A 10,458-nucleotide genomic window follows, 5' to 3' on the forward strand; every position below is an offset into this window, starting at 1 on the left:
AAAATATTTGGTATGCTACATATGACAAAAGAATGAAATATATATATATATATATATATATATAAGTTTAATAATGCCAAGAATAGTTTTATTGGCATATTCTCAAGGGAATGGAAAACAAACTCCATCACAAAATATAAAGGTTTCAGATTCCTAAATTTTCTATTCATATTCCCAATTTTTGGGATTTTGTTTCCTTTCCCAATCTGACCAAATGAAAATATATAATATCGGAAAATTGTTTTGATTCGTGCACACAATCCATATAAGGTTCTTGAGTATTAAGAGCTCAACAAAATGCAGAATCAGTCCTCAAAGAAGCTATAAGAGCTTTGCAGGGATCTCTAATAGATCACGTATTCACTCAAGTATATACGATTTGCAAACCCCACATTTCCAAAATAACATACATTTCTCCTGATATATGATAACTTTGAGCATATAGGCACAAACATCATGACCCTGCTCGTCCCAGAGGACAATGTGTAATACGTCACATGAATCATTTGAAAAGTAAAAGCGTTAGAAAGTACTTGACATGGAACCAATTTGACGTCAAGGGCCAAATGATGGGAAAGTTGGGACCTGCAGTTGCAATGAGGTACATCCTGGTTCCTGCCCAGAGTCATTAGGACTAATGTAAAACAGTACCTGCGAGACAAATCACACTCAATTTTGTCTCGGGAAACATCAAGCCAATCTGTAATTTCTATGTTAAGGAATTTGTTGACAACAAGAGCAAAAAGAAGATCCCAACCTCTCCAAGTATCAGCATTTCAGACTTTGAGTGCGGCTTTGTGGACCATTGTCTCCTTGTGAATTTGGTGGCAACTCTTCTCCACAAGGTCGAGCAGCTTCTCCAAGTTCATTGCCCATGAATTTAAAATGTCATTGCTATCCTTGACAGTTTGGAAACAGATCACACCCATAGGTCTGTCGATCTTTGCCACTAATGCTTTGGAGACGACCATTTCAGAGAGATGTTTTTCTGCCTCCTGCCATAAGAATGAGAATCCTATGAACAAAGATGATAGAAAACAAAAGCATATGAAAAGATACCATGGTTCAAAACTGTAGTTTGGCTAATATCAATAGGCAGTGGTCCACATAGTCAACTGTTGGGAATATCATTGGTGGTACAAATGCATTATAATTCTAAAAATATCAGAAAGTTATAGGATAGTGCATATAACAAATAACCACTAATATGTGCATAGCAGAGATTGCCATATAAACTGTTAATGAAGTTAAACACAAAATCATTCTCAAGCTTAAATTTGTCGAAGGAAGGGTGAATATTAAATAAGCACCTATACAAGGAAAATGCAAGTTCCATTATTTGATATAATATTGTTATTCATTATACCAAACCTAATATTAGATCGTAATATTATACCAACAATCAAATACTATTGCTCATAACATCTAATTAGACTGAGACAATAGCAACAGCATTATCCTAATCCTATTACCTGATTTATGACTGATATATACATAAACTGGGACAATAGTAAGTAGGGGTCCAAACGAGCCGAGCCCGAGTTGAGCTCGGCCGAAAATTTGAGCTCGAGCTCGGTGAATTTAAAAGGATAGGCTCAAGCTCGAGCTTGAGCTCGAGCACAGCGAGTTCAAAAGGATAGGCTCGAGCTCAATTAATTTTTCCCTAAAGTATTTGAATTTAAAAAAATTTGGATTATTGTACCATGTGGAATACATTATTTAAAAATCTAAATAAAAACTAGGGAAGAAAATATTCACAAGAAGACCAAAAAGAAACAACATGATGAAAGAAACCAAAGTAACCAAAGTTCCATACCACTAAGTTTTTAAACTAACATCAACAAATTCAGTCCATTAAGCTTGTTTTAAGATAATATCAACTAAAATACCATATTTTAATATCATCTAAAACTAAAATATGAGATATGGACTAATATTTCTAATATATAGTGAATAAATGCTTTTTGTTATGATGGATTGAAATTGTAATGACAAAATTCATATGCATTATATTAACTATTTATTTACAAAAAAATTATCAAAACGTACTAAATTGTTGATTAAGCTTATTTTTAGACAATATAAACAAAAGTACCATATTTTAATATCATCTAATACACTAAAATATGATATATTGACTAACAATTCTAATATATGGTGATTCTTTAATTAAATGCATTTGGTTGTAGTGGATACTGAAATTATAACGATAACATTCATATCCATTATATTAAATATTTATTTACAAAATAATTCTCAAAATGTACTAAATTGTTGATTAAGCTTGATTTTTAGATAATATATACCAAAATACCATATTTTGATATCATCTAAAACTAAAATATAATATATTGACTAACAATTCTAATATCTGGTGAATTTTGAAATAAATGCATTTTGTTCTAGTGGATATTGAAGTTATAACGATAAAATTCATATACATTATATTAAATATTTATTTATAAACAAATTATAAAAATATACGACATTGTTGATTAAGCTTGATTTTTAGATAACATAAACAAAAAATCCATATTTAATATCATCTAAAACTAAAATATAAGATTAACTAATAATTCTAATTTATGGTGAATTTTAAATATTTATTTACAAAAAGGTATCAAAACTTACTAAATTATTGCTTATTAAACAATATAAATAAAAATACTGTATTTTATTATTATATAAAATTAAAATAAGAGACTAATAATTCTAATATATGGTGAATTTTGCATATGAACTTGATATAATATTAAATATGTACTTAAATAATATTTATAAATAAAAAGAAATAGGTGTGAGGCTCGCGCGCTCACGAACACAAAGCATATAGCTCGAATCGAGTTCGAATGCCCAAGCCGACTCGGCTCAACTTGCACCCCTTATAGCAAGTAATGCCCGATTTCTTGGACAAGTGATGCTCCAATATGAAAATATGGCTCTAAATTAGACCCATAACTAAAAACTTACAGATTAAAGTGCAAAAAAGATGACATTATCTTCAATGATACTGAACAAAAAATATTTGTTTAAAAACTCAATCATCAAACAGAGCCAAAGACCCAAAGCCCCTCATTTTCAGAATTCAGAAACTCTAGAAGAGCAATGAGGAAGACATGTGCTTCCTTTATCACATCTCACGCCTTACTCTTTCAACATCATATGAGTGAGAATGCAAGTTCCATTTGTGTTCTGTTGCCTGGTTTGGGAATTACATCTTGAGAAGGAATGAAATGCACCCAGTCAAACAACAGGTGCATGCGTAAAAGTGCAACTTTACATCTTGACAATTCTAAAATGATCGTGGGATTTAAGGAAATCTATAAGAGAAGGTCACTATAGAAAAGGGTAGTCACTTTCTACCAAACCATCTAGATATATCATAAACCAAACACAAATATATGGTATGTACATTTTACAATGATACTTTCTTGGTGGTATCAACAACGCCGCTATATCGGGATATCTTATGTGTTTCTCCAGGAGAATAGATATCTCCAGAAAAGATTTTAAGTTCAATTCTTATTTTTTTTGTTTTTCCCTCTACTCGGGCCTGTGCTATCTCATGGACCACAGGATGATGAGGAAGAACACAACAATAAAAAGTTGCCAGCTGCTTTCTTTTGACGGAAGACAGAAGTGGGTGACTCAAAAAGACAAAAAAAAGCTCAAATATGGATTATATGCAGAATATGCTCATTATATCTGATGTTCTTGGTCTAGTTGCAAGATGTAACATTCATTTGCTTGCATCTGAAAGATACCACCCCCATTATAAGTACTAACCAAATTTAGAAGTACTTGAAACCATATCCAAGGACCATTCAGCGAAAATTAATACTAATACCATAAAAAGACGGAAAGTAATTCATAGCTCTTAGAATTTTACAGGAAATGGTATCTCATAAAACAAATATAGACAGACCTGGACGGTAAGGCATAACAGATCTGCAAGTCTCTTCAAGGTTATCCGTGAGTAGTATTTTGAGACAACAAGGATGTTCTGCAATAAAATCATTTGAAATTATATGCATTGCACAAAAATAAATAGATTTAAATTGGCATAAGCAGTATGACGGTGGTATCAACAAAGAAAGCAGTGGAAATGAATCACAAAGCATAAGAAAACAGATGTGATAATTAGGAGTATTACATGTTCTATCACTCTGAGTTTCAAATCTTCAGCTGCCTTTTCACCCAGAGATCCGCCAAGCATGTTTCTCTCATTCTCAAACTCATCTTTGAATGTGTCCCAAAGAGCTGTCCACTGAATAACCTCCATGGTAACTAGTTGTTTCAGCAGTAACCTTATGGCAGGGTAGAGCAAGTATCAGAAGGAGTAGCATATGAAGGCAAAGAAATTGGAAGAAATAACCATATATATATATTATAAAGTTTTAACCTGAAATGAGGAATTTCTGAAAGGTTCTTATCCTCAAGAGTTGAGTTAAGAAGGCTTGACTGCATGGGATCATGAGGAGACAAGACCAGATACCAGCATATTTTTCTCAAAACCTACAGAAATATGATTCAAATCTAATTCAGTGGAATTCAAGATACTTAGAAGAAATTACAATTAGTAGCATTGGACAAATCACAAAGTAGTTGCTTATACCGGTATCCACTGAGCAGGGTCTTCTTTCACAGAAGGAATCTCATATATTGACTTGTAGCATCGACATATCTCAAGGTAATTGTTGCTATGCGCATAATACCTACAGCAAATGAAAATGATCAATACCCGGTGTATATACATCAAATATTATCAATCCATTCCTGAACTCTAACTTTTAGAATCTATTTCAAGTCCGGTGATTTAGAAGAATCCATGGTTGCGTGCGGAGCAGATTCATCCGCCTTATATATTTCCTCTTTGTCTAAGTGCCATATGCTCCATTTAAAGTAAGCTATTTATACTAAAACTAGTCAGTATTAAAAAATATTTTTGCCAATAACTTAATTCTGGTGTTCATACTGATTGACAAGGCACACAGCTTTAGATGACACCTAGCAAATGAAGCTTTTAGTACCTTTATAGGGTTTTGGTCAAATTAGTGGCTGAAGATCAAAATGCTGTAATATCAAAAGTTACCATACTTGATTTTAAATGCTAAACTGCTATGCTTAGCAAATAAAACAACATGTGTTGACATCTCCAAAAAGGAAAAATGAGCGAAGTCTTTTTTCATTGGAGCATTTATAAGTCCAAATCTTCCCACAAAAACAAGACAAAACAACATAGGAGAGGAGAATATGTTATGCAGTGTGACTTCATATGATTATGATTTACGAGACCACATATTTCAAGTAGACCAAGTAATTTACGCTGCAATGATCAATTCTTATCTGAAGTATCCCATTCAAAACAGGAAGTAATAGGTTACTCGAAAACTATCAATAACCTTCATAAAATGAAAATCTTGTGCTTCACGGAATGACTGTTGCACTACACAAGTATAGCATGACATGAGGGAAGTAATCATTGAAAGCCAATCAACCAATTCCCAAAATCAGGATCTAACTTAAACCACAATAAGAGGTTACGGAGAAGACTGTCCCATAGTTCATTAACAGAGGACCGACATCATATAAAGGACAATAGCAAAGGGCCAAAGCCTGCACCAAATTTAGCCTTGTAACCTCCAACTTAGTCTACCTATTGTATATGAATCTATGTGTCTGCATAATTGTGTGCATCCATTACATATGTGCCAGTTCTGTGAATTTATACTCCATTTCTAATACAAATGTAATGTGCTAATATATCAGAAAATAGAAAATCAAAATGGTGCATACCTGATCATTAATTGGTAGTAGATCTTTTTCAACTCCAACAATGATGGAATATCAGCAGGAGCCTCTTCGACAATGGCTTCACCTTCTTTTGGCTTTTTCTTCTCTTTTGAAGTATCAGCTTCAAAAACTCTAGGACTTATCTTTCTCGAGAGTATTTGTGCACGGACATAGTCTTGGCGATCTAAACACAAACGAACCTGAAGATTTGAAGAACAAGGTACTTATCAAATGAGCCAAGTTTCCATTGGAACATAGCATCAACTGTACATGGAGAGAAATGAGAAATCACGTACTTGCTCAAGTATGAAAGCTATTTTTTCAGTTTTTGCCATGGCGCCAAAGGTCTCCACCTGTGGCACAAATCTGTCAGCAAACTAGAAGTTGGAACATCTATGACTAATGCATCAGGGCCAAATGATCTAAATGATAATAGCTCAACATCATGATCCACTGACCGCAACTTCTTGCATCAAGTCAGCAGCCTCAGCTATAAGTCCTTGTTCTTCCTTAATCTTTGCAAGTTTCTTAATCAACCGAGCCCTCTCTATCTCAACATATATCTGTCAGGAATTTCGGCAGTACATTAAGAATCAAAGTCCTTAATATAAGGAAAATCTAAAGACATTTTCAGTGTGGGAATCACCTTTCCAGCGGACACACTGTTAAGTGTCTTAATAAGCTCTATTTTAGTATCAAGATCTGGAGTCTGGTCAATATATTGCATTGCTTGCTGGACCATTGCTTGTACAGCCTGCATCAAAAGACCAAGAAATAAATTTAATAAGACTGGAAACTTCAAGCAGCGAGCAAACCCCAGAAACATCAATTATTATTTCATACAGAATAAGAAAGGCTCTGATAGAAAAAAATAGGCAACTCTTGCCAATATAACTATAATTATTTCTTTTCTGGGAACTTGGGTAAAAATAATGAACCTAAAGTGATAAGCACCAAGAACCCGAACGCAGAAAACAAGCTAGCCTAGTGTAGTAGCTAATAAAATATAAACGGCATTACTGACAAATTTTACGTGTCAGATATTTCCGCACATGCCACCAGTTACCATACATGTCAACAAAAACACATTAATTAATATGTTCAGCAATTTTTAGTATTATGTGGATATTTCCGTACATGCCCCAGTGACCTAGATAGAGACCATGCTTCAAAAATGAAAATCGACATTTCTGCCCTATAATGAGGATCCAAATGATTATTCATCACAACCCAAACAGAAAAGGAAAAAACTGCATAGAGATTTCCAAAAATGCTGAAAACTTCAATACAATTTCAGTAAATGAAAATTATTCTCAACAAATGCATGATGACAGAGAACTGGAATTAGACTACAATGCATGTTTAATGTTGTAAACTCTACGTGGCAGGCAATCCTGAGTAGTCTAATTTCTTCCATTTTGTACAACATCATGGTTTATCTTTGACAGCGAAATAGGTGAATCATTTGGAGAAATGGATAGCGTATTTACTTGTCAAATTATTCATTTCTTGTGGAGGACTCATTCCCTGTTGGGACTGATAAGTCTGAGCACTGGCCAAATTTTGACCCCCTTGCTCATAGGGTTTACAAAGACCAGAGAAAAAATATATTATCATCCCCTCAATCAGAGGGCACCAACGTGACTGCATGTAAGATTTCTTAGTTTGACTCTGAGTATTAAACTCTTCACAGAAGTTGATATCATAAATTTCTTCCTCTACGTTTTAGCATGTAAAAGCTTTCTTACTTTGACAATGAATAACAATTTCTTAGGCAAAATAAAACCCAAAAATAGAAAAAGTATAAAGTCATGTATGAAAAATGAGCACAGAATATCATCCCAGCCAATGATGGATAGAGACCTATCAACAATCCCCCAGCTCTAATATATTGTTTAAAGGAAACATGATATTGAAGTTAATAAAATTATTCAGAGCACATTTTGGGTAAACTTATTATTAGTTTTATTGTGCACAAAGATCGAAATTGGTTGGTATTCTACTATGTTAAAGGCAGCCTAAACTTTCTCATACACTGATGTAGCAACTTGGCACCTCTAATACTTTTATCCCAGATCCCAACCCCTGCATACCCGAGCAATATGTGAACTATGGGTTAAGTTAGAAGTTACAGCACGGTCAGGTAGTTCTAGAACAAAAACACCCACTTAAATCAGACCACTTAATCAAACAATAGGCAAGAAAGACCCAATGATTTTCATCACCAACATCAAACAATTATACACTTGATCAACAATACAATCAAACAAAGTGTAGGTGCCAGCAATTTTCTCGTCAAGCATTTACTTTCCTACAACAATACTTAACTATCAAGAAAACATAAAAGATCAACCCCGAAGTCACAAGCTCTAGCCGCTCATTTTACCCCAAGTGAAATCGTACTACCAACCGCAGAAATAAACGAGAGAAAGAGAACCAGAGAACAAAAATTTAGTAAGATCTGCTAGATTTTAAGCACAAGCGCAAAAAGGACAAATAAAATCTTCAAGCCAATACATTCTGCACCAAAGAATCAGCTTCTCCTAGGTCAGGTTCAAAAACTAACTAGTGAAATAGCAACATTAAATCTCAGAGCAGAGATTGAAAAAAAAACCTGCACAGCGGTCAACAATTCAAAAGCCACAGTTTCTACTGGACTACAACAATATAAATATCAATAGAACAAACATAAATAAATGTCAGAGAAGTCGAATGAACCTGTTTCAACTGTCCACGCCGCTTGGAAATAAGCACAATCTGATCATTGAGTGTTCTCCACGCGCCGGCTTCAAAGCAGAGCTGCAAAATATCGGTGACGGCCTTCCTCGTACCTGCAACATCACCCACTTGCCTCATCTGCTTCTCCACATTCAGCAACATCTCAATTTTCGCCTCCAAATCTCCGCCTCCATTTTCCTACAAAATTAAACCAAAACATTCCAGAAATCACAGCACGAGAGACAAAATGGGTAAGCCAACAATAGCGTATAAGCTAATTGGAAATCAAGATTGCGCATTTGCTTACCATTTCGATCGAATAGAACCAATTCGGGAATTTTTCGTGCAATCGATGAAAAACAAAACCCTAGAGAGAGAGAGAGAGAGAGAGAGAGAGTTGAAATACGTTTTACCATGCGACCATCTTACAGCTAATACATTTTACAAAATTATAAATTTTTTATTATACATTTTGACCCCTGAATTATGTTTATTATAACAAAAACCCCCTTCCTACTTTATATTTTTGTTTCACTTTCTAAAGTATATTTAATTAAAAAATCTCTCTCAAAACTACTTTTAATAATTTTAAAATTTTTCTCAAATTTTTATTTAAAAAATAATATTCCAAATGTATAGCTTTTTATAAACTATATAATACGTAAAAAAAAAATTTACAAGCTTAATATGAAAATATGTTTTACAAAGAAAATTATTTACAAGCTCAATTTAATTTTATAAAAAAGTATGTTATATAACTTATATATTTTTATATTAAATTACATGAACAAATATTTAAAATATAGCATATCATCACTCATAAAATAATAAAATATTATAGATTAATTATATCAATAGATTTGTATATTTTATAGTACATATATATAAATGAACTTTTTTAGATGATGTTGACAATTCCTCTAGAAAAAAACTTCACTATATATAACAATACAAAATAAAAATTATGTAAATCTTTGAATAATTATATAAAATAAATGAATAAAATTTATAGAGTTTATTCAAATTTTCATACTAATTACAAAAATTATAAATTTTGGATAATATATATTTTAAATAAAAAATTATAATAATTTAAATTACGTTTTTTGTGATGATTATAATAATCATATTTTAGAGGAAACAATAAGGGCATTTTTGTTATAAAATTTTTGGTCCAATATATGAGGGAGTTTGTTACATTTTATAGTTTAGAGGAGAATATATGACGATTTTATATATACTTTAGGGGTGAAAAGTACATTTAACCCAAGATTATTTTATTTTATTTGACATTTTCAATCGAGAATTTTTACAATCAAAACATTTGATTGTTTTGGTTATAAAATTGTTATTAACTCAAGTTTTTATATACATTTTATTTTGTTGTGAAAATATGGCACAACAAAATAATATTGCTATTGTTATTTATTTTAGAGGTCAACGGATTGATTCATATGATTGTGTGAGTTATGATCACTCTTTAGTCAGAGTTATGAAAATATATTATAGTACTACGTTTGTTGAATTAGAGTCAATTTTGTATGAAAAACTTGCACTATGTCTGGATTAATATTTTGAATGGTTTTATTTTGGTGTTTTGGAGATAGAGAGAGAAAAATAGAGATAAGTAAGTATGTGTTTTGAGATAGATGGTATGTTTAGATTTGTGTTTTGATATAATATAAAATAGTGTAAAATAAGTGGTGTAAGTTTGATGTTGAAATTTAGGAGACAGGAGTTATTGTTCATTGTCAAATCATGTCTTTGAATATATATATTTATTAATATATATGTGTATGTGTATAGTATTTTGTTTGTTAGTGAAATATAGTATATATATTTATGTTAAGTAATTTAATTTATTGAGGAATTTCTTTTTACATTTTAAATAATAATTATAATTTTAATGCATAATTAAATACATTGTAGTATTGTCTCCAAAATAAA

General features: G+C 32.2%; 1 protein-coding gene across 1 annotated transcript; it reads right to left on the reverse strand.

Moving 5' to 3' along the window:
- LOC105171124 (26S proteasome non-ATPase regulatory subunit 12 homolog A-like) lies at positions 208 to 8,954 on the reverse strand. The gene is made up of 12 exons (XM_011092149.2): positions 8,819 to 8,954; positions 8,512 to 8,709; positions 6,440 to 6,547; positions 6,252 to 6,356; positions 6,090 to 6,146; positions 5,797 to 5,993; positions 4,616 to 4,715; positions 4,403 to 4,515; positions 4,154 to 4,307; positions 3,926 to 4,003; positions 758 to 995; positions 208 to 651 (listed from the first exon to the last, which is right to left on the reverse strand). The coding sequence occupies exons 1-11, from the start codon at positions 8,819 to 8,821 to the stop codon at positions 777 to 779; spliced, it is 1,332 nt and encodes a 443-aa protein (XP_011090451.1). The 5' UTR covers positions 8,822 to 8,954; the 3' UTR covers positions 208 to 651; positions 758 to 776.

Source organism: Sesamum indicum, linkage group LG9 (genome assembly GCF_000512975.1).
Source record: "Sesamum indicum cultivar Zhongzhi No. 13 linkage group LG9, S_indicum_v1.0, whole genome shotgun sequence".
NCBI classification, from domain to species: domain Eukaryota; kingdom Viridiplantae; phylum Streptophyta; class Magnoliopsida; order Lamiales; family Pedaliaceae; genus Sesamum; species Sesamum indicum.

What these genes read in the sequence shown, in the direction of transcription:
- LOC105171124 (XM_011092149.2), bottom strand. An exon ending in TAGCTTTCATACTTGAGCAA is followed by an intron (nt 5,994 to 6,089) that starts GTACGTGATTTC and finishes TCAAATCTTCAG; the next exon opens with GTTCGTTTGTGTTTAGATCG. An exon ending in ACCCTGCTCAGTGGATACCG is followed by an intron (nt 4,516 to 4,615) that starts GTATAAGCAACT and finishes ATATTTCTGTAG; the next exon opens with GTTTTGAGAAAAATATGCTG.